This window comes from Amia ocellicauda, chromosome 1 (genome assembly GCF_036373705.1).
Source record: "Amia ocellicauda isolate fAmiCal2 chromosome 1, fAmiCal2.hap1, whole genome shotgun sequence".
In the NCBI taxonomy this organism is placed as follows: Eukaryota; Metazoa; Chordata; class Actinopteri; order Amiiformes; family Amiidae; genus Amia; species Amia ocellicauda.
In genome coordinates this window covers 11,585,155-11,609,822 of record NC_089850.1, presented here as the reverse complement: position 1 = coordinate 11,609,822, position 24,668 = coordinate 11,585,155, and the positions used below count along the sequence as shown (strand labels likewise).

Below are 24,668 nucleotides of genomic sequence, written 5' to 3'. Positions count from 1 at the left end.
CAGCCCGGTGGTAGAAGCTTTGTTTTGGAATCCTGGGCTTCACTCCCCATTGTCTTCAAAGTTCAATGGAATCACTTAGTGCTGATCAGTCATGTAGCACCATGAATCGTGTCCTACCCTTATGGCTACTGTGGTTTGCCTTGGGAATACAGCTGGCTTTGTTGGAAGGTTCCAGAGCTTGGGTATCCATCAGCCCTGCTCCTGGAGAGTCCAAGTCCCCAAGGTTTTCTAGATCACATCTAAATAGTCATTGTATAAAGATCTGGGGAATTTTTAGCCTATGACTTTTGGACTCCCCTGTTCTGTAGAGAGGATAATGGCACCGTACCAGACTTCTCAATGGCTGCCTCATTTGTGGTTGGAGAATTCCACTTTATCACAGAGTAAACACAGTCTTCGGAAGCTCTGCAAGCTAGCAGGTATTTGAAATAATTATTTAGTTAATTATATACACTGCAGCCTGTGTAATTGTAAGTCTAAAAGCAGAGATCACAGAAACAGCCTGCAGCTCTTGTCATGGTGTTCTGTTCTGTGGAGATGGATACATTCTCAGAACAGTTGGTGTCTGGGCAAGTGTCATTTATCTTTCTCCCACAACTCTGTAGTTATGAATTGCTTTTTTTTAATGTTTTTTTTTTTTATCTAACTTTATTAATCCAGCATTAACCATCACATCGACAGAGCTGGAAATGAATTGAAAAAAGTATAGAATTTAAAACAAGGGCAGTAATGTTCAGACTGTACAATACACTAGTTAGACCTGGATACGAGACGAAAACAGTAATAAATAGTAATAAACCAAACTTTCACTTGTCAACTCTATTTCCTTCTTTCCCCTCCATTATAGAAGTCCATGCTTGAGTGCCAGGCCAGTTCTTAAAATAAATAAATAAGGAGTTTTGAGGATGTGATGATGCAGATTTCAACATTTTACAGTGACACTAAAAATGGTTTGTCCAGTTAACTATAGAAACAAAAACTATAGGTACAGAGCTTCTCCGTCAGCGCCGCCTTCTTGTACACTTTGGTTTTACTCCTTCTGGTGTTCCTTAGAACCACCTTGTAACAATGGGAGATGAAGCACTGAACAGGGATGTACGTCTCCTGGCCGCCTCTATTAAGAGCTCCGCAGACACCAATCTGTACGGTTTCTATAACTATAACTTTACCTTTTGAGAAACGTTGGAGAATCTCATTACTAGCAGGTAATGAACTGGAAAATAAGAAATTTGAAAAAATAAAGACACAAAAGCAGTTACCTAGAAAGTCAGATATTCATTCACTGCCAAAATATTATAAGAGCACAGGCAGCTCTCACAGTATGTTTTTGTATTCTTCTAAAAGTTTTATCGCAGATTCATTATGATGATGATTATTTACAGAGTGAAAAGTCATTGGGGAATATTGTTCAAGTATGTGAAGTAGATTACTGTAATATAGTAAACATCCAGTGATGAAGTCTAGTGATGTGGAAATGAGCTCGACCCTAAAGCGGAGACAGGGAATTAAAATTCAGGTACTCTCTGAAATATAGAGCAGAGAAGAGTAAAGTATAGAGTATAGCTTTAGGAGAATCTCAGACTCTACAAATATTTTTGCAGTTTAAAAAAGTAATACATGTGGTAAACTTAATTACACAACATACTAAATGTGTAGGATGGGCCAAATTGATTAAATTGAGTGAGTAGAGTAAATGTTATAGCTTTAGGGTAAAGTTAGACTATGTAAGTGGTTTTGCAGTTAAAAAGAGTAATTATGCTAGTAAACTTATAAAGACCATCCAATATATTAACTATGGGCCAATGATTTATACAGATGCATTTTCCAATATCAGAAAATTAATGTTAAATGGGAATCAGTGGTAATCGATTGAGTGTTGTGAAATTCCCCTGAATAATGTGGTGGACTATTAATATCATAGTACAGGCGATTTTGTGACAAGTCAAGTCATTGGGGAAGTCAGTGCCTAACCGGCATGTGGACTAACTCTGATCTGTCATTGTGTCAGCTGTGTTAACAAGCTGTATCCCTCTGCACACTATGATCCACTCAAAGTGGTTACCTCTGGCAACTAAAGTCTTGCATGCACATATCCGCTAAGGAGACAAGCTGCCATATTTGATCAACTCAACCCGCCAAAGCAGCCTTGACGTAGTGGTGAAGCGAAATAGAAATCCGTTCATATTGCCCGATCTCCTAGCATATTACTCACTCGTGCAGTTATCTCAATGCATGGTGGTCTTCCCAGAGCCCCCCGCAATGTCCTGCGCTAAAGTGGTGGCTGTTAGCTGGTTAGTACAGCAAAGAAGACGGGCTGTTTTATAGCAATAGTGGTGTTGTTGCTGTTGTTATTCTGGGTCATCAGAAGCTTAGAGGCTTATAGTGCTGTAGTGAGGAAGATTGGGGGACTTGACTGTGATAGGCCCCTGTAGCCCTCAGTCCTGTAACTGTTCAGCTGGTTGCAGCGTGCTGTGACTGGGTAGAAATCAGTACACGAGAGCACAGTATAATCCTCGATCACTGTACTGCAGTGAAGTGAAAAGTGTGACTAATGAGTGTCTTTTGGCTACGTAATACAACGTGCTTTTATCCTCTAAGTGAGGAGATGCTACCAGAGGGGGCTTTGAGGTTCATAAAGCTCCACTTGCACTCTCAGGTTTTGGATTAATTGCACTTGTTTTGGTAAAATCACTTCTTGATAAATGTTAGTTTGTTGTTTTTTGGTTTATTTAATGATTTCCTAATGCAGCTTTATTCTCTGGATTTCCAAATTTGTTGTCAGTTGTTGCCCATTCGTGAAAGTTTTTCAGCGCTTGTTCTGGTTTTTTTTCGTGCTGTGTTTGCCATCATGACTTTGCAGTAGTGTGGTCTGTGGCTTCTTGATGTCCCAAGAGAGACAGGGAATTCTTCACTGAATTCTGAACCAATTCAAACTTGTAGTATTACAACTTTCTGCCTTTTTAACTTAACACATTGTGAGTGAGGCCGTCCACAAACACAGAAAAGACCCTGTTTCCCTTTCGGCCAACTGTTTTGTTTTCCATCTTTGCCTAAATTGTAGGCCTGTTACATGAGTTTATATGGGAATGGGACAATTTGTAGCATTGACTTGAATATCTCCCCACAACAATGGGAATGCTGTTGTCTTTTCAGCAGAATCGCTTTCCTATAAAGCAATTAGCATACACTACACCCAAGAGCCATGTTAAATCCACAATACGTTATTCACAGTAGTATTACAAAGACCAGCATTTCACAATTCATTACTGAAGCCCGGTCCTTAAATCTCTTTCCTGCAAACGCACAGTGTTAAAAACAGGCTGTCTCTCGGGAGGACGAAAAATAAACAGGGTGTATATGAAGAACCTCAAAGTGATACAAGTAATGTTCTGTTACATTGATTCCCCCAAAGCGAAGTTAAGAATAGTGTCTCGGCTATTCTTTTTATGACCTTAAGTTATCACATAAGAGTGTAATGAATGAGTTATGACAGTGTTTCCAAACACTGGCACAGAATTGGTGCATTTTTATTTGGGGGAGAGAGTGTCTTTGACCGCGGGCAGAATACTGATTGGATCATCTACCCTTCGGCAGTGCCAGTTTTGCCTGAGGTCACATGGATAGTTGTGCAGGGTCTCATTGGCTTGGCATACTGACCCATAAGCATCTCTGGTTCATTGAGTAGCAGCCAGCGAGTCCCCACAGTGACTCCATGGCCCAGATGCATACCATGGCAGCACTGAGTGAAGACTGAACTCCGACGGACACACCCGTGCAACGGCGGCTTAAATTACTTTATTACTTCCAAATTAATTTGTTTTTTTCCTTTTTAGTTTGTGGTCTTAAGGCATAAAAGGTCTAAACTTCTTCCCAATTTCACCCCATATTCTGATATACCATATATCATTTTAATTTCCCAGAACATTGGACAAAGAGAAATATTGAATCTTGGCAGTTCCGTGACGTCTTTCTTCGATGTTTCTATAAAAAGAACAAACAGCATTTTTCATGTGAACAAGCTTCTTTATGTGGTTTATTGGTAATTAGGCCTACATGTTAGGAATGTGGTTTTGTGGTTTCTTGGTTCAATTTGTATTTAGTAAATCAGAGAAAACGTAGAACATTCCATATTTTAGTTCAGTAGATGAAATAGCCTAAATAATGTAAGCTAAGTAAGAATCCTAGTTTGGGGGATTTGCTTTTGACCATTCTTTCAACTTAAAAGCTGTATTGATCTCTTGTTACTCCATTTTGAATTAAGGTGTTGCTAGCCAATCAAAGAACAGGCCTATTTAATTAAACCAATCCAATTAACTAAGGATCCCAGTGTCCAACAAATACACTAAGAATCATAGAATAAGCTAATTAAATGATTAGGGATGGTTACAATTGGACTGTGAATTAACAATAACAATTTCACTTCAGGTGTTAAACAGTTTTCTCCCTGTGCGTTATCATGTGCTGCTATAGTAAGACAAGTAGATCAGTCAAATTAAAAAAAATATATATATATTTTAGGATGGAATGTTCCAAAAACAGGCAAATTATTGTAAAAACCCGCACATTTGAGCAATGAAGTTTGAGATCCCAGGTGTAAAGCACATTTTAATTGTTTTCCCTATTACAATTTCAATGTCAAAGATGATTTGAGTTTTTTTTTTTTTTTTTTTTTTTTTTTTCTTCTACCCCAGAGGCTTGAGACCTCATGCTTGATAAAGTGAATGAAAGATTTATTTGATTGAATTTGTGACACTGATTTTTAAACCTATACTGCTTCTTTCTTTTTTTGTCAGAACACAGTGTGCTAGTGTGTAGGTCTCCATAGCAACCATTTCTTCTCCAGCACCATGTGTACCGCTGGACAGTTTGCATCTCCATGACAACACTAGACATAGTGAGTGTCCCAGTTTAATTTTTTGGTGCGCTTAGTAGTGATTTCACAGAAATGGTCCAGAAAGAAAGCATCGGAGGCCATTACAGTGCAGTCAGCAGGGTTTCAATACAAAATATGAATGCTTTTGTACTGTACTGCACTGTAGTTCATATTGTGCATAATGAGGAACATCCTTTGTTGCATCTATGTATTGTGGTTTATAAAGCGTATAATGTATGCATCAGGGTTAATCCACACTGCAGTTCATATTTACGCAGTCTGCCTTCGACGATAATACTGTATATTGCAGCAGCATTTTCCGAACCAAAAGATGTTAGTGTAGGGAGTAAACATTTGCAGGAATAATTTTGCTGTAAAAATTTGGAAGTAACCTTTAGCACCTTGTCAAATAAGGGTTTTTTTCAGTAACTTTACAACAAATTAGCAAGTTAGCATTGGAAGATGTTTTAGGATTAAGTATTTTGTCAATGAGAAACAAATTGAGAAGGGTCTTGAAAAATGTAAAAAAATGTCACACCCATCCTTGATTTAGCTTTCCAACATCTGTTGCTGGTCCAAAGTGAGGTGAAATTTGTGTAGAGGAAAGCACAATCTGAGAAAACAGTGGTGCATCATTCCACCTCCATGTTGGGTGAAGGAAACCAAGGCTTTTCAGTTAAGTCACCTCTTGAACAACTTTAACCACTTCAATCAGGAAATCTATGATGTCACCATTAAAACAACAAAATTAAACTACACATTACTAAAAAGAAACAAAGAAAGGTTGGGAAAATCAACACTGCATTAAATAAATCCAGCAAGCCATTCTGATAAGGGCCTAATCAATTGAGTTAGTGAGTGGCTGTCTGACAAAATCTCAACATCTTAGCAGTGCATGCCAATTTGATAGGAGCATAGCATCTGAATTCACCCCTTTCAGTTCTACGTCTCTGAAACGCTCTTTTTACTGTGGATGTGCCCGGCCTGCCACAAAACTTTTCTCATCAGCACCGGACTCCCGCTGAACGTAAACAAGCAGTCAACACATCGATTGACACATCTATTTTTGACATCTTTATGACATCTAAAACTTGGTGAATTTGGTGAATATGTATTTGGTATTCTTTCATCTAGCTCAGTCTGGATGGCAATCAAAACCCTGGTGTTGTAGACTGATGTCATTTATACTGTGAATCTACTTTGATTGCGACTGTGTTCAACGGACTCATTAAGCTAGCGGTTAGCAAACAAGTTAAGCATCTTCCTATTCACCCTTCGGGTGGCGAATAATAGTTTTGATTGCCTGTGAAAGTGAACAGAGACCCTTCTGTGTTGCATTTTGTAGGGTTATCTGGATTTCGTTGACGTTAATATATTTTTTCAAATAGGCTTTGGATATGGGGTTGGGATGTTTGATGAAAGGTTTTACACTGCACTACTCTGTAGAGAACAGGTTTCCTTTTGTAACCTCAACTGTGAAGAGCAGGGTTCATCTAGTTTGTCATCTACAGTGAGGGGAAAAAAGTATTTGATCCCCTGCTGATTTTGTACATTTGCCCACTGACAAAGAAATGATCAGTCTATAATTTTAATGGTAGGTGTATTTTAACAGTGAGAGACAGAATAACAACAACAAAATCCAGAAAAACGCACTTCAAAAAAGTTATAAATTGATTTGCATGTTAATGAGGGAAATAAGTATTTGATCCTCTATCAATCGGCAAGATTTCTGGCTCCCAGGTGTCTTTTATACAGGTAACGAGCTGAGATTAGGAGCACTCTCTTAAAGGGAGTGCTCCTAATCTCAGCTCGTTACCTGTATAAAAGACACCTATCCGGTCTGGGGCTCCATGCAAGATCTCACCTCGTGGAGTTTCAATGATCATGAGAACGGTGAGGAATCAGCCCAGAACTACACGGGAGGATCTTGTTAATGATCTCAAGGCAGCTGGGACCATAGTCACCAAGAAAACAATTGGTAACACACTACGCCGTGAAGGACTGAAATCCTGCAGCGCCCGCAAGTTTGCCAATGAACATCTGAATGATTCAGAGGAGAACTGGGTGAAAGTGTTGTGGTCAGATGAGACCAAAATCGAGCTCTTTGGCATCAACTCAACTCGCCATGTTTGGAGGAGGAGGAATGACCCCAAGAACACCATCCCCACCATCAAACATGGAGGTGGAAACATTATGCTTTGGGGGTGTTTTTCTGTTAAGGGGACAGGACAAATGCACCGCATCAAAGGGACAATGGACGGGGCCATGTACCATCAGATCTTGGGTGAGAACCTCCTTCCCTCAGCCAGGGCATTGAAAATGGGTCGTGGATGGGTATTCCAGCATGACAATGACCCAAAACACAAAGCCAAGGCAACAAAGGAGTGGCTCAAGAAGAAGCACATTAAGGTCCTGGAGTGGCCTAGCCAGTCTCCAGACCTTAATCCCATAGAAAATCTGTGGAGGGAGCTGAAGGTTCGAGTTGCCAAACGTCAGCCTCGAAACCTTAATCACTTGGAGAGGATCTGCAAACAGGAGTGGGACAAAATTCCTCCTGAGATGTGTGCAAACCTGGTGGCCAACTACAAGAAACGTCTGACCTCTGTGATTGCCAACAAGGGTTTTGCCACCAAGTACTAAGTCGAAGGGGTCAAATACTTATTTCCCCCATTAACATGCAAATCAATTTTATAATTTTTTTGAAATGCTTTTTTCTGGATTTTTTGGTTGTTATTCTGTCTCTCACTGTTAAAATACACTTACCATTAAAATTATAGACTGATAATTTCTTTGTCAGTGGGCAAACGTACAAAATCAGCAGGGGATCAAATACTTTTTTCCCTCACTGTACATGCCAGTGTTGTCCTCTATTTTACACGTTAAATCACAACGATGAACACTTGCTAGCATTCAAATGTATTCCCTCCTCAGAAAGCTTTTCTGCCCTTGATTGGCCGACGATCGCGCATTTTCCATTTTCGTGGTCGATAAACCACTTGGAAAGAGCTGATGTCCAAAAATGCCTGAAAACTACAACCCACTTCCATCACGCCTGTACTGTGTGCGATGCTCCCAATTCATTGTTGAAATGTAATATTTTCCCTTCCCCTTTGAATTTCAGTTCTCCTCCTTGCCTTGAAAAATAAGTTTGTTTTTAATGGCTGTGGAAATCAGCTTTAATGGTTTTACAATTAATTTATCGTTCATCCCACCCCCCTCATTAGCCCAAGTAATTACATAATTTATTCTTTTGATATTTATTCTTTTGCCACCAATTTAAATGAAAAGGGTTAGATGAAGGTGAGAGATTAAAGGGGATTGTCTGTTATTGGACATGTATTGATTCTCTTATCGTAAAGTCTTATTGTACTAAAACATGCACACACCACTGTTCTCAAAGCAGAAACGCAGACACTGGTTTCTACGATTAGGATTTTGGGCAGATTCGCACACAAATGTAATGCCATTCACATGTTAATAAACTGAGAGAGATTGCTTTTTAATGTGCACCTTTTGATAATGTTACAGTCTCCTGCCAGAAGTAAATGGTATGGTTGAGGTCTTCAATGAGATTCTTTCTCATTTTTTAGAATCCACAACATTCCTTCCGTTATCCGACTATGTGGCGGGGAGGTACAGAGCAACGTTTGTAGTCTTCAGGCCATTGGATAGTGACATTCTGGAAGCTGTGCCCTAATCCTAACTGCAATGAGCAAGGCTGGCAGTCAACATCCTTCCTTGTTACTTAAATCTTCTTAGTATTTTCACACTAAAACCAATCAAATCCCTGTCAAGCCTCCACAGGAACTACATGTATTTGTGCTCTGTGTTCTCCAACTTGTGTAATTGGAGACCATGAACATTCATGTTAAACATGGGCTGCCAGATGGGACAGTTCGCACATCCAATTTCTTCCACATTTGATGAGCAAATCTGTGGCGCACGCCGACACATTCTTTTCAATTAAAATGGCTTTATTCATTCATGTTGTTTGTAATTCAAATATCAGGTGAGCTGGAAAACCCAGCACAGATCAGCCTTTGCCATGAATGAATGTATCCGGATGTCTCGGAGAAACTGAATTAATAAACATATTTTTACAGAAGGAGACTTTGTCTGTGTGCGTCATAACTTTGCTCTCAGGATGTGGAAGCAGTTGATGAGCTTGTAGGTGACACTGCACAGTTGAGTGCTTTCACCTTGACCTTATTCTGATACTGCTAGGAAGCTAAATAAATAAATCTGTATTAACCGTATGTTTTTAAACCTTGCAGAAAAGCTTTATGGCTCTGAATTACATGTAATTATTTCTCCAAGGTGAGGGGAATTGTATTAGTGCTCTTAGCTCCTTTAAGGGAGTGTTTAATACATTACTCCATTCCCTGTCCTTCATACTCAATTGTCACTGATCTGTCCTGCTAAAACCTCAGCCACAGACCAGACCAGACTTGCTGTGGGTCTGAACGCTGGTCCCCTGCTCTTCTGATCTGCTACTTTCTCATCCATTCTCCCATCTTGCCCACCTTGTGCTTCAGCCCACATCATTGGCAGACCTTGCCTGAACAATTTCACGGTGTCATTTCATCAGCATCCAATCCTCTTACCAATAAACTCACCTGTCACTGATTGCGTGGCATGTTTATTGCTTGCTTCGGTTTGTTTCTGAAAGTGGGCCACCGAGATTACTGCAGCAGTTTACAGTGAAGAATTTGATTTGCTTCCCATTACTTCTGTCGTTGTGCTGTCAAGCGCTGCATGTGGGAGACGGAGAAATTGTAAATTATATTATAAGGAATGTCAAGGTGAGATAAGGATGTGTGTGTAAAATGAATCAAAAGATGAAGGCATTGTATTCATGAATTACCAGGCTTTCGGTTATTTCTTTAGTTTAGCAGGGAGGAAATGTGATATGTTTTGCTAGTGGAGCTTTAGGCGGATTCTTCTGTTGAGTTGTGTAGGTATTTCTTTGCTTGGAAAAAACACACCCTTAATCAAATAAGGATTTGAAGTCCAAGCTAATTCTATTTACACTCTATTTGCACAAGGTGTCTTTTATAGTGGATGGTGAAAAAGACACCTTATGCAAGTTTGCCTTAACTTAATTTAACTTCGGGCCACATTTAAATCGGAGTGTTCATGCTGGGACAGTCATTATAAACTTGAACTACCATGGAGATAAAACTCTTTAATTAATGCAGACCTTGGGGTTTTATGCAATTCTGGCAAGATCAATATCAAAGATAATACATTATTGAACCTCTTGATCTTAGGCTGTTGGTTTTGTTTACGAGACCTAAAAAGAAAAAAATGTTAATTGACTGCCTAGTATCTCTTAATTGGAATCGAATCCGAACCTGCTACTACAAAGTCTCCCAAGTAGTTCATCTCTGCATTAGGACTTTTATGTGTAAGATGCGGTTTCAGTTGACACTTTCATGTAAGCCTTATTAGGTCTTTTTTTTTACCCTCTGGGCAGGATTACAGTAGGGGGTTGCAGTTCTTTCATGCTTCAGGTAGCAATTTTTGCACCTTCACAGTGTGAGTGATAAGAAAAAATAAAATAAATAAATCCCACTTTTGAACACTGTGACTGCTGTGTGCAGGAGCTGTGTAGCTTTGCTCTGTTTGTCCCCTTTTGTGAATCCACAGAGCTCTGTAGCATCAGTCCCTGTGATGAAGCGCTGTCAAAGTTCTGATCTAAATGCAGCTGTGCAGAGAAGTGTCGTCTACTGAAGCACACGGCGTCTAGCAGAAAGTTGCTTTGTTTACTCTGAAGTAAGAGGCCAGAGAAGAGCAAGAGAGAGGGCAGCATCTTCTGGAATTACAATTATTTAATTGTTTAGACGAGAAGTCCTCGCGAAATAATCCCCAACCAGATGTGACTCTCTCTCTGACTGCTGCTGCTGCGTGTGTAGCTCCACATCAGCCTCTTACTGATGGATCTGTTTGTCATTTCCTACTGCAACAGGGCTGATAGTGTAAGCCCCTCCATCCCCCCCTCCCCAGGGCAGTGGAATAGGTCTTTCTCACTCTGCTTGATCAGGTGATGGAGGTGTTCCTGAGACAGTGGTTCGAATGTGAGGGGAGAGGAGGGTCTGCTAGGAGACGTTTGTCTAAGCTTCTTGCAAGACATACAAGAAAGTGAATGAGAGTAGCTATAGGAAACGCTTGGTAAAGGCAATAGGTAGCAGAGTCTGAAAAGAGGGTGAGAAAATCCTGAGATTACAGTATACATGACTTGCCAGCCCCAGTCAGTTCTGTCCTTACACATTTTTGCCCTCTACTTTCTATTTTTATTTTTTCTCTCTGAGAACCACAGGATTCCAGTTTGTAAGAATCCTTCTCCAAAGCCAAGAATAACCAGCTTCTGGGGCCGTCACCTTCCTCTCTCAATAAGTATTTGGCATGACGCATAATTAAATTCAGCAGGAGCTCGGCTGCCTCTCCAGATATGGGCTGAAGTGGAGTTTGCTTTCCTCACCGTGGTCGGCACCTTTACCCCGCTCATGAATAAAGAGCAGCCTGCCCCGGTGTTTTACGTGTGGTCAGGCGTTTCAATCGATTCTCTCTGACAGATGGCATGCATGCCTGTTGGGAAGTTCAACACCACTGGAATTGGATTAAAGAAAGGGGTGGCCTCATCTTTATTAATTTGTTTTACAATATATATATATATTTTATTATATATTATAAAGGGTTGAAGTCAACCATCCAGTTAGCCTGTTGGATTTTAAATTGACATTGCAGTGCAATAAAGGACATAAATGGTCATCCTAAGGATAGCTTTTAACACTTTTTTTCTTCTTTCTCCACTTTCGTTTTCTGGCAGACATTCACTTTTTTTTCCGCTTCTTCTGCAGTTTGTTGTGGCACTGTGTGTTTTTCCACCCTTTGCTGGGTGCCTGTTCAGCAAGTGCTCTCCCTCCACGTGGGTGGTCTGCGGGAGTTGCTTTTACTTCTAATTCGGAAAGCTCATTAGTGCTGGTGTCTGCGCCGCTACACAGGACCTCTCGCAGCCAAGATCTTCACAGACATTCCTGGCAGCCAGACGCTCAGCTGTTTTAATGGCTCTGAACTCTGACTTGCAGCGAGGCAGAATTTCAGATATTTGCATACATTAATGTTGCGGGGAATGCTAAACCTCCCCCTGCCTCCCTGTGTTGACTGATGGCATGCAAGGTCAAGCTCTCATGTTGCGTGTTGCGGTACGTGGAGGAGCGGTGGGCATGTGCTGTGGTGAACTGCAGGTTGCCTGAGGTTTTTAAAAAATAGACGCAAATGAGGGTCAACTGAGTACATGGACAACAAAGAAGCCTGCTACAATGTTTAACTGGCAGACCAAAGCCCACGATCTCACATAGCCATGTGTATGACTGCACAGTGAAGATCAGAGCTCAGCAACAATAGCCACTAATGGTCCCATCATTATTATTCCGCTCCTCGTATAGGGCGTTCCATGAGTAGAGGACCACGCCGACTGAAGTGATTGACACGGGTAATTGAACAGCAGCGGCAAGAGTCTGCTTCGGTTAATCTGCAAAGTGGGAGGAAATGAGGGAAACTGATTCACCTGGCATGAGAGAGTCCAGATAAACGGAAAACTACGCTGTAGAATTCTTCTCCTCTGTCGCCAGAAGAACTGTTTTCCCCTCACTTCTTCCCACAGTGCTGATTAACCAATCCAACCTCTTGCTATTAGTCAAATGTAAGTGTTATTGATTTCAACAGTGACAGTCAGAAGTTTGCTGTCTTTATTCAGGCAATCAAGTGGAATCTTTATGGTTTTCTCTAAGTGTCATTGATTTAGTTTGATGAAAAATATTTATTAAACTAATGAAATAATAACATTCAGATCCTTTTGATTACAACAGTGTCTAGAAGTGTTTATACTGTATCTGTATACATAACACTTTTTTGTTCGTGCCGTCCTGCATCAGCTGCAGTCAATGGGCATGAATGATTCTGCACTCGGAGATTTCAAAGTAACTGATCATGAAAAATAGGCTGGGGGACTCAATCTCCTAAACTTGAATGCAGCCTTGTAATTTGTCAGATATCTTTGCTAGCAGTCTGGCAGAGATATTAAAGGCGTAAAATTGCCCTGAGAGGCTGCTTTGAAAAGAGACTATTTGTTTCAGGATGTTTTCAGCCGCACTTCCAATAATGAAGTGGGGTTGTCATCAAAGCAGTCACAGGACCATCTGAGAATCTGAAAATAGTGCTCAGCGGACGCTTCAGGGTACGGCCCACATCTGGGAGAGTCCCTGCAGGGGACAACTGAAGGAAGACAGAAATGGGGTATGTGGGCAAACCCTGAATACTAGCAAAAATAACAGCTGGCAAGCAAACTGCCCTTACTGCCTGTGCTTGTGAGTTAAGGTTTGAATTAAAACAACTAAGATGTTAATGACAGGGGATTTGTGAATGACTGACGTCAATAAAATATAATAAAAAATATTTATGTAGAAGAAGAAAATGGGGGTGGGGGGAAGGAGTCTATTTTCACATAAAAATTGTGAGCTTTAGTCAACTCTTGCAGTCGGTTTGTCACAGTGGTATGTAGGAATAAAACAAACTAACAAACATATGCAGATCTGCTCCCAGATGTGACTGTTATTGCCAGGCTGACGCAAGATGTGTGTTGACAGTAGTGTAACTATTTATTAAAGTAAATATGGCCTTTGGCTTCTACAGTTCTCTTTCTGGAAAAGTAGTGACATTTTATGCTCTGATCTATTGTAAACTTTCTCCTGGCCAACTCTGTTTAGATGTTCCTGGTGTGCCTGACGCTGTGTGGCTTTTGTGTATTAGTGTGTGTGTTTGTCTCCACACTTTTAGTTCTAGTGATGAGGATCTGTCTGACATTCAGCTGTCATTACAAATCCAGTCTCTGTTCAATACGTTTTGAAATTAAGTCTAAGTTAATAATAAAAGCAGCAAGACGCAGCTGTCAGATGACCACCACTGACATACATCTTTGATCAATTCTAAGCCCCTGATGAGAAATTGTGTCTTGACTATTCTAAGCGGGAGGTATGTGGTAACTGGAGTTTGGAGAAGAGCCTTGACCTGAGGTTGTTAGTTGGGAAATGTTTGAACTAACTTTTTGTATTGACGCACATAGTCTCCTGGTATTGAGCCTCTCCCCTCAACTAAGCCACCTGAAAGGAAATGGCTCTGAAGTGAATCATTGGGAATTGTCATGGATTCTTTTGAGTACACATCCACATCTGAGCAGTCGTGCTTTGCCATCTTTGTTTATTTTTATTTATTTATTTGTTAACAAATTAAATAGTTCAGCATCATTGTGCATTCAGATGCTGCAAAACTATAACATGGCAGCAGTAAAAAGCAATGCTATACAAACAGACTTAAACTCATGAATGCAAATGCATCAGAAGGTATAATGAGGGAGATGCACCTACATAAGTTACATGCTGTGCACAGTTGTAGTTGAAAGTAGTCACAGTCCAAAGCCACCCCCAACATTTTGCTTCCTGCCAACATTTTGTCCCCTGGGTGTTATCTCGGGCAGAATGCAGTCAACATAAACAAGGAGCAGGAGAGAATTAGATAGTGTCAGAGTATGACTTCTGTCATAGGTTGGTTTAATGAGTAGCAAAATAATAAAAAGTTAACTCAACCCCAGACTTCGATAGACAGGCTGGGATTCTAGAGTAGGAACCCAGCCACCAGGGAATAGGTTGAAATGCGGGGGAAAAAAACATCTGCAGAATTTAGCTCTCTTGTACATGTCAGCTTGTCTTGCAAAGTTGCAAAGTGGCAGCTCTGTAGAAAGGTCTAGTTCAGTGTACCTTTGAAAGCTAGACTGTCTCTGGGCTAAACAGTCAAATCGGGCAGTACAAATGGCAAGGTAATGAGAGAGGAGAATGGGAAGAAGTTCTACAGAACGGATTTGGTGGAAGTCAATAGGAGTAGTATTCTAGAAGGAAGTGATCTTAAAGAGTTGTGCAGAATGCAATGAAATCATCTCGATTCTCAGGAGTTGGTAAACGTGGAGCAGTGCAGACCTGGATCGCAGTATTTGGTCAGACAGGGTCATCATAAACAAAAAAACAAAACACAGACTTTAGACTGAACTTTTGGAGAAAGTAACTGCAGCAAACTGTTGTTGTTCCCCTTTTCACCAAGTCGCTTTGTATTAGTTGCACATAGCTATTTTATGTGTTCTTCTGTTCAGGGTCATCGGCAAGCAGGCAAAATCTCATATATGCTTAATTCTGCTTAGTAGAGGTACAGAGGTTAGTGTGTTTGCAAGACATCTCTCCCAGAGACAGCGTGTACTAGAAGTCAAGAAGCCTGGCGCTAATGGGGGCGGTGTATGAAAAACACAGCTACAGCAGCACTGGCGTGAACAGTAATTGGTGGGTTTTAAGGTCTGTGGAGTTTAACACAGCAGACGCTAATACTGTACAACTGCCCTTTTGTTTATTGAGAGCCAGTCAAGGTGATGGCAGTGTCGAGGCGTTGCTTGCAGAGGGAAAAGCTATCGCAACGACTAATGAAGAAGAATTCACTGCAGACAAATTCAAACTATTACAGCACTCGGGAGAGGATACATGTGAAGGTTACAAGAAAGACCAGGTGTGCTTTGCGTGCCTCATGAATCTTATTCTTCTTGAGAGGGCGTATGGACAGACGTGTGGTGTGGCCGTTAATCTTAGATCTTTGACACGGTTGTGAACCGAGTAAAGGGAGGCCTTCGTGTTTATTTCACGTAGCTTGTTCATGTACCACCCTGGAGAAGAGTGGAACAGCACCTCTAAAATAAAGCATGCTACATTGCATTAAATCTTAATATAAAGATCAATACAACACATAAGTGCACCATTATTGGATGCAGTCGTTATTCATCCAGTCTCGGCCAGATGTAAAAGCTGAAACCAACCATAATGGAATAATGGAATTTGTTCTTTCATCTTCCCTGATTACTGCTTTTTATGTGCTTTTTTTTTAATTGCATCTTACTTTGTCAAGATGAAAAAACAATACGCCAAATATAATCTATTTATCTGAGCAGATGCATGCTTTCTCACCCTTATTAATCCTGACTATGCTTTTGCTTATCAGTGTAGGCTGCTGACTCACTGATGTAGGTGCTCCCTTTCCATAACAGTGGAGGCAAAAACTAACAAGTATGATTTTTGAAAGGGTCCCGGCACAGTAAAGTGCACTTCCACGGTTAAGTTATTTTATATTCACAATAGTCTTGCCTGCATTATTCTCGGTTTCGCTCGGATGGGAAGACAAGTCCCTTTGCTCTAGGCAGGGGGAAGGGGTTTTCTGTTCCACTGAAGGAAACTCCCATATCTTCAGTTCAAATCTGCCTACACTGTCATCTCTGTGTCAAGTGCCTCACTTTTTCACACCCTTCATAGTAAACCGCTCTTGGTGAAAGTTTTGACCTCGAATCTCAGACCGAGGTCAGATCACTGGTTTCTTAGTAGCGTGGAGTGGGCTGTGAAATGCGGTGCTGGTATTTAATCTTTGCTAGACTATTTTCTAGGGGTGGGGAAGTTTTGAGGTTTAGGTTTAAGAATAACTGTGATCGATTCTGCATCTTTATGATTCAAAAACGTGTGCATGAGGGACAGAAAAGCATGAAACAAAAAAGACCTCTGTTCGCCTCATGTTTAGCAGAATGTTCAATGGTGCATTGCTGTACGGTATAACGAGATGGAAAATGACTCTTGAGAGTACATACCGTACATCACTAGGTTTTCATTTTCACTTTCCAGGAATGCTTGGTGCTCATTACTTTCCGTTGCCCTTTATAGGCCAATTTAAATTGGGAGAGTTTACTGTTTACTGAGTTTACTATTACTAAAGTAATATGATTAGACTAATCAGCACCTGCGAGATCAGAAAATAACTGGATTAGGGGAATTATCTCATTATATCAGATTAGGGGGGTGGCAGACTGCTGTGTGCGTGGGGAGAATCCTGTATCCAGGGCACGATAACATCTGAGGAGGAAATCAAGCAATCAAGGAAAAATCAAAGGTCACTTGATTACAGTGTGTGGCCTGCTTCTGTGACACTGAGCACTACCGTTTCCACAAACTCCAACCACTTAATCTCATTTGGCCCTTTCATCGCCCTCTCTGCACTTCTGTTGCCCTGTTCCTTCTCCGGTACGACTGTTGAACCTACACACACATCACATTCGAGGCGTATCTTGTTGAGGTCAAATTCACCAGAAATTAAGCAGTCCTGGCTTCAATTCCAATGGTCTAATTTGTAATTCCTATAATTGATCGATTTACAGCTCAATCCCAATCTATTGATTTACTGAATTGTCACGCTCAAGATTTTAAACCTATAAATAAACATATTAGGCTATCCCCTCAAGGCTAATTCTGCTCCAGACAATTTGGGTATGCAGTATACCAGTTTAGTCTACTTGTATATATTGTGTATTAACCTTTCATATAATTGTAATTCCACAGCAATGAACACAATGTCACAGTGATGTAATTCAGACTCTATGGGAATTGTAATTTTAATTACCATTGAACCCAGAGCTGCTTTTAAGTTGCTGATTGAGATTTGCCTTGAGTTTTATGGGGGTACCATATCCTGGGAGACGGCGCCATGTGTCTAGTCAGCTTTCATTAACATAAGCAATTACCAAATACCCTCTAAAAATAGTCCTGCATGTATGGGATATAACTTCGATCCCAATTACTTTATAACAGCTGCTGTAAGGCGCCCTGGCAAGGTGTGTGCTGTTGAAAGGAATGAAATAAAGGAAAATGTAAAAAGTCATGCTCTTATTTTTGTTGTTTGTGCTGATTTGAGGAAGGGTTATGCGGAGCCTCGTGTGCTAAATGTTGATGTCACGCTGTGTTGCAGTTGTCCTTTCCTGGCATCACACATCACCCCAGCTATCCCTGTGATCGGAGGCGTCCTGTTCTTCTTCGTGATGGGGACCCTGCTGAGGACCAGTTTCAGCGACCCCGGAGTGCTGCCCAGGGCCACGCCCGACGAGGCCGCAGACCTGGAAAGACAAATAGGTAAAGAGGAAGGTCTGTCTGTCCATCTCTCTGTGACTATCGCTGTCTCCTCTTTTTACTCTCTAGTGTCCTCGTGTTTTGGGGTTTGTGCATTTGTTTTTCTTTTTTCTCTTATCTAATCATATGGACATTAAGTCATCCTCTTCTGTTTCTGTGATGCACAATTACAGACTTCTATCTTTTTTTGGGGGGACCTCTTCTTTTGTTATGAGTATAACAAAGGGCAGAGATGCTATTTCACAGGTGAACTGCAGTGATACAAAAAACTGGTTTATACATTTACATTACAATCCTGATCAACTTTTATAACTGAATAAACCGGTTTATAAAGCAATTTCATCCATTTTTTTTCTTCTTTTCTCCTTGTTCTGTGTGCTGAGCGCTTGTCATGCCAATTTATATTACTGAATATGTTAAGTATTTGTCATTTTCCTCAAAGTGCATCATAGTAACTAGAATACTTTTTGAAGCCCTCACAATAAACTATTAACAACCATTAGTATCTGCAACTGTCAGAAAAAAAAACTGTTCAAGTTCAAATTAGTTGTCCTAGTGGAATCTCATTGTTTTTAGGCAAAACTGCTACCTTGCAGCTGATCCAAACTGAAATTGGACGTGTGCTGAAACAATTGCTAGTAAAGCCATATTCCCGTCTGCGACACGCACATGGCGCAAGGGGACTTGGTGGTTTTGACAAACAAAGCTCAAATCAACCGCAAACCATTCAGCTGAAATCTAGGACATCGCTTTCTTCCCCCAACCCCCCCCACCCCCATGCCACCTCCATCCATTATTTGTACTTTTGAATATTAACAAGCTATTACTAGTTCTCCAGATGCTACAATCAAACATGTTTATTATTGAACTGGGACTCGACATGAGGATGCATAATGATCTAGCATCAGAAGCTGCACTTTGGATGAACTTTTTTTTTTTTTTTCATCCACAGAATTACTGTGGCTGGTGCCAGTGATCTCATTAATGTTTCAGAAGCTCACTCTATTTGACATCGTCCCTCGGGTACGCATATCGATGTAGCCACCGTTCCCACGATCTCGGTCCTCCCGGCAATCGAGCTGCTGTGGCTGATCAGCAGTCTGGTCTCCTTCCAATCTGAACCCCCAAATGACAGTTACAAAAGTTGACTGCTTTTATGATCCTTTCCAGGAAAACTTCGACAGAATTCTCTCCAAAACAGCCCAGAAAAAGTGTTTTTCCATCTCCTTTAGCTTTCCAGTGGACCATATCAACTGCAGCTAAATCATATGTACTGTGTTTTGGGAACATCTGTTTGGTTTTAGAGTGATCTAGCTGGTCTTTGAGAGGTATTCAGTGGCTCGGAACTCGCGGCTCTGTCTTTGTTCCTCTGCTGTGGCGCGGCTTTGAAATGATAATTGCTGCTTCTGGGAAAAGGAGGGGAAAAAAGGAAAGAAAAAAAAAAAAAACTTCCGATCTAGATCTGCGAACATGGTAAAAAGACATAGACTTGTCAAGCCTCCATCACGGAAAGAAATGCAGCTCAACATGGGGAGGTTCCCAGCAATTGAAATGATATTGAAGCTCTTGCTTGGTGCACTGCCTGTCTGTTTATGGAAGTGCCTTTAGTTCCTTTCTGAATTAATCGAGGGAAGCATTTATTTTCATACCACTCCTTGTAAATAGAACTGGGTGGTCCTGCACTGATGATGTAGTTCACTGGACCTTTGCACTGGACCCCCCCAGTTATGTTTGCTCAGCAGCTGGTTGCGCATTTCCCCATCCTGACAGAGGTAGTGCTAGGTGCTCCTCACTGTGGCTGGATGTTGCAATCTGTGCAGCCTGTGGATCTGACAAGCATGTCAGTGTTCATGAGAGGGTTACAAATTAAATTGAAACCAAAAAAAAACATTGAATTTTGAATGCACAGACTTTTGAGAATTTTGGTAAGACGTAAACTTTTTTTGTTATTCTCGTCATCATTACTTGACTGTTGCATTTGCATTGAAAGCCACAGAAATTTCAGAAGCATTGCTCCTTTAGCAAGGAGTGTGATACACTTCAATCCACAATTGAAACTGATGGTTTCTTTTTTGGATTTGTTACCTTACCTGCACTGTCCTGCATTTTTGTGTATGTATTTGTTTTTACTACCCAAACACATCAGCTACATCATTCAGGGCATTTCTAAAAGTATTTTTTTAATCAGATGGTCTGTCTTCAGTTTCCTAAACTATATATGAGGCCGGCTTTGTAAAATAAATGTACAGATAAGCCAAATATAGGACAATACATCAATTAAGATTTGTAAGAAATAAAAATGATCATCCAAAACCACATTGACATTTCTGCACTTAAATAACTGCAGATTTGTGAATTTACAGAGGCCTATTAAAGAGTCCCCTAAAAAATGCAGAAGACTGCAGCTCTTCTGATTTTGCAGTGCAGACGCAACTGAAAGAATTAACTTTTTACCCCCCGAGCCATCCCAGAATGTCTGATGAAAAAGCATTTGCCATTCAGAGAATGTATGTTCGTGTTCTCAGAGCCTGTAAGGTTGTCATTAATTAAACTTGCAAATGCATCATATATAAACTGCATAATTTAAGTAACAGACTGCTTAGAGAATGACTTCATATTGGCAAATACTTTCAATGCTCCTATTGGGGGATAAACTTTTGGGCACTCAGTGCTGGCAGAAAGCGCATTCCCTATCTCAGCCTGCACATGCGGCACTGCAAAGGAAGGAAGGAGTTCTCGATTATTGTTTTGATTCATGGTGTTTATAGTCGGTTTCCCTCTGCGGTTTCTCAGGGTCTTCTATCTGAAAACCAAAAGGGCTACGCTTCATTAGGCGAATTCATGTGAGTCCACTCATAATTAATTATATTGACTGTTTTGGATTTTGAATATCCCGTTTGTTTTTTCTTTTTTTTTTTCTTTTTCTTTAATATCCATGATGAATGGGAAACTCGTCCCTGTGAAATATGAATGTTTTAAAAATACATAGGTGGATAGATATTACCCCAGAAATGTATGCACTTCAAATATTTTTAAGTATCATCCACACCCCCCAAACATAATTGCGTACATGGGTCCAACACTCCTATAAGCAGGAAGAACATGTGAACGGTTATGGATCAGGAAAATAGACGTTTTAGGTCACTGCTATGAACTCACCCAAATATTTATCTAACATTCCTGTCTGATCTTTAGGTCTGAGAGAGAGAGAGAGAGAGAGAGAGAGAGAGAGACTGACACTCCCACGCGATCACATGGCACATACTCCTGCTTCTCTTGCAGACCGCACACTCACATCTTAGTCATCTCTGTGTGATAAGGACCTAGAATGAAACTACACTGAACGCTGACGTACACTTAACAGCACAACAGCAGTGCAAGAGGCTTCATCTGATTTAATTTTGTTTTTAATAGTGTCAAGCTCACATCCCTGTTGAGGGATTGTTAAAGGATCTTTGCCCTTTGTTCTTGCTTTCACCGACAAGGATAAACGTTGCAACTAGGGAACACAAGCTATAAAAATGTACTACAATGCTACAAGAGAGATTAAATTGTGGCCACAGTACCTAGGATTAGAGTTTAATACTCCCGTGTCCGAGTGTTGTTAGAGCTGTGAACAACGCACTGGCCAGCTCTCGTGTGTTGAGCAGATGTGCTTGCTTTTGCCCTGCTCTTCAGCTCCACTACAAACCTCTCTTTTAATTCAAACTGCATCGGCCAGCTGCAAAGTGTCCCATTTCCAAAAAAATGAAGTGATTGTGCTAACCTGATGACATGCTGTTCTCATAAAATGTGAGGGGACACTTTGTGGAACCCGATTTTATAACCAAATGGCAGCTTTGAGGAGATGTTTGTTGTCTAAAATCTAAGATTCACTTGAGCCAGAGGAAGAGGGAGAACTGAGAGATGAGTAAATGTTACGTGACATGCTCTAATAGGCATTATTTAAAAGGCATATGAAATTAACTTTGTCTTTTTAGTCTTACATATACATTGTTCCTTATAGAAATGTCGAGCAGCGCTGTAAAATACAAAGTTCAACAGCCAAGTCATCACCCAAAATAGATAGATCTCTATATAGATATATAGACACTGATAGACTGATATCTGTAGTTCGACAATCATGCCGTAACTATGGTGGTTTCGTTTTAAAGGCAAATCTAGTGTCATACTTTCCAGTATACTTTTTTGTTAACCAGTTGCAGAAAAATACATTCTAGAAAGATTACAATTCTCAACTATATGGTCTTTTTTGTTTTCTTATTAATATATTTATTTACTTTTACTGTATTTGAGAAAGTTAAAAACCACAATGAGCTCCATAACATGAAATGCATGTAATTGCTACAAAAGTAGGTCTTTGATTATTTTTTTTTATTATTTTTTTCCAGAATATTTTGTTTCACTGTTTGGAACCTACTTTGTGTCTCTTAGAAGTCAGCCTTATTTTAAGTCAGTTTATTTTTAAAATCCATTATACATTTGAGACCCTGAAAGACTTCATACAAAAGAAACTGTTTTAATCTCCGTTTCAAACCACTAATTTCGTGAAGGCAACATTGCATTCCATCTCCAAGCCAAGAATACATTTTAATTACAGTTATGAGCATGTAGGTTTTCGGGGCTTGACTTTGTTCTTCTCAGAACCTCTGTCCTATGAGGGGAAAGCTCTGGCCACACGCAAAGTGCAACTCGTATGAAGGCTTTGGTTCCTGTGCTGCAAATTGGAAGTGAGGCTGAAATGCAAAGAGCTGTCGCAGTCTAAATCATAATTAGTCCTTGTTTGACGTGGCCCTCGGTCCCAGTGAGGAATGCAGTAAACACCAGGCAGGCTTCCAGGACCTGATCGCGGTTCACAAGGCTGCCCCCCGGATGATAACCCCCCAGGGCTTCCTGCTGCACAAATGCAAAGATAGAGCACTATTTATAAAAGAGCCTTCACCATCTACACCAGCCAGAGCTCCCTGTGCCCCCTTTCTCCCTGTAGAGGAGAGGCCAAGTCCATGCAGCTGCTACAGGCCTGAGTGCACACCGCTGTGGGGCCCGGCTGACCAGCCTGCGCATGCCACTGCACATTGAGTGTGTCACACCATCCCCGCCACAACACATGCACCTAAAACGGAGAGCCACAAACCGGAGGGGGGGCAGCCAACCGTAAGGTCAAACGGAATAACATTTCAGACAATGACTAAACCAAGAGTGTTTGAAGCATACGATTCTTGTTTTCTTGTTTTCTGTTTAGACGAAAGTAGACTTGTTCATTCCATCACGGTATTTGTTTTTCTTTAACTTTTTGTTGTCAGTGGAAATGCCATTAGGGCCTGAAATGACCAACCTATCTAATTTTGTACGCTTTCAAATGTAGAGCAGCCCGGTGTGATTCTTCAGCGTAAGGGCTTATTCAAGTTCAGTAACACAGCTAGTGAAGATTCCTCAGAAGCCATTAACTTTGATATACTTTTAAGCTGTGCTTATAAAGAAATGTTCCTTCCTTTACATGGAGCCACTGAACTTATCTACCAGAATAATTGGATATGTATCCACTTTCTTATTGGATTTCCACAGTAAAAAATATCTGGTAAAATCCCAATAATCTCTGTAATATATTATTTACATGTTCCAGTAGGTTTCAAGTTTTTCGATGCATGATTAATGAATATATTATTCACTTTTATATCAAGGTATAAAATATAGTTTACTCTTTCACTACTGCTGCTCCATCCTCAATGAAGAATGAATCCTGAGTAATACTTTTCCTAATGGGGTCTGGGGAATGTACTGTGCATTTTCAGAGGGTGCCAGGAAAGCAAACCAATACCTAAACTAATTATGTCTCCAGGCACGAGGCCATTAGTCCTTTCATGATTGATGTGTTTGTGTAGAGAGGTGAACCAACAGACAGTCTTTAAAAAGCAGTGGATATATAACCTGCTGAAAGTTTTACTTCCTGAACGAGCTGTTTGAAGTCGTGATGTAAATCTCTGGCACTGTAGCAGGCTTACAGAAGTTTATCCCTCTGGTTTGCATCTGCGGAAAGCAGCTGTGATTTCTATGGAGCTGAGTGAGTGCAGGCTGCATCTGGAGGCGGTTGCTTACAAAGTTGCTCAGCACAAGTGGTTTCGTTAGTCAGTCATTTTATATGAGCTTTAGGGTCCAGCTCGTTTAAGACTACCCTGTTTTGCCTTAATTCCAAACTTCATCCGTACTACTTGTAATAGTACCCATTTTCACTTAACTGCATGTAGACCAAGCTGTAGCCATTGCCTTATTTTCATTTATTTTTACAGCACCTAAATGGAATCATGTATTGGATTTTGTACTTCCTGTTATTAGGAATGTATTAGGACTGTGTTTTCTTGCTCTTATTGTAATAGGTTTCTTGAAATGTCTATATTTGGTGACAACTTGATGTCACCCTGGGTTTAGGGCCTCTGCTCATAAATATTTTAATTCAGTCTGCAGTAGTTAAACCTGAACCATAAATGCGTGGGCAGCATGACTCGTCGCCTTTTCCCATCCACCAGCAGCAGAAGACTTGTTGTATGTGGCTGTAGTGTTAGCTCTGTTGTATTGTCTGAGAGCTCCAGATATGTACAGATAAAGTGGGTTGGAAGTACAAATCTGGCAACAAGTGGAAAGAAAGTTCAACAAAGAACTTTTTTGGTTTTAAAATCTAATTGGACGTTCACTGAATTCCTCTACGTGCCCAAACGTGGGTAAAGTGTGTGTGAGATCACTGAATGAGTGAAAATGTTAAAATG

General features: G+C 40.6%; 1 protein-coding gene across 1 annotated transcript in view; it reads left to right on the top strand.

The window, feature by feature from the left end:
* zdhhc14 (zDHHC palmitoyltransferase 14) overlaps window positions 1-24,668 on the top strand; it is a 74,448-nt gene that overhangs the window by 19,669 nt on the left and 30,111 nt on the right. The window contains exon 2 of the mRNA XM_066719201.1: window positions 17,750-17,922. Within this exon, the coding sequence (XP_066575298.1) occupies window positions 17,750-17,922 (173 nt within the window). The remainder of the gene's footprint in view (window positions 1-17,749; window positions 17,923-24,668) is intronic.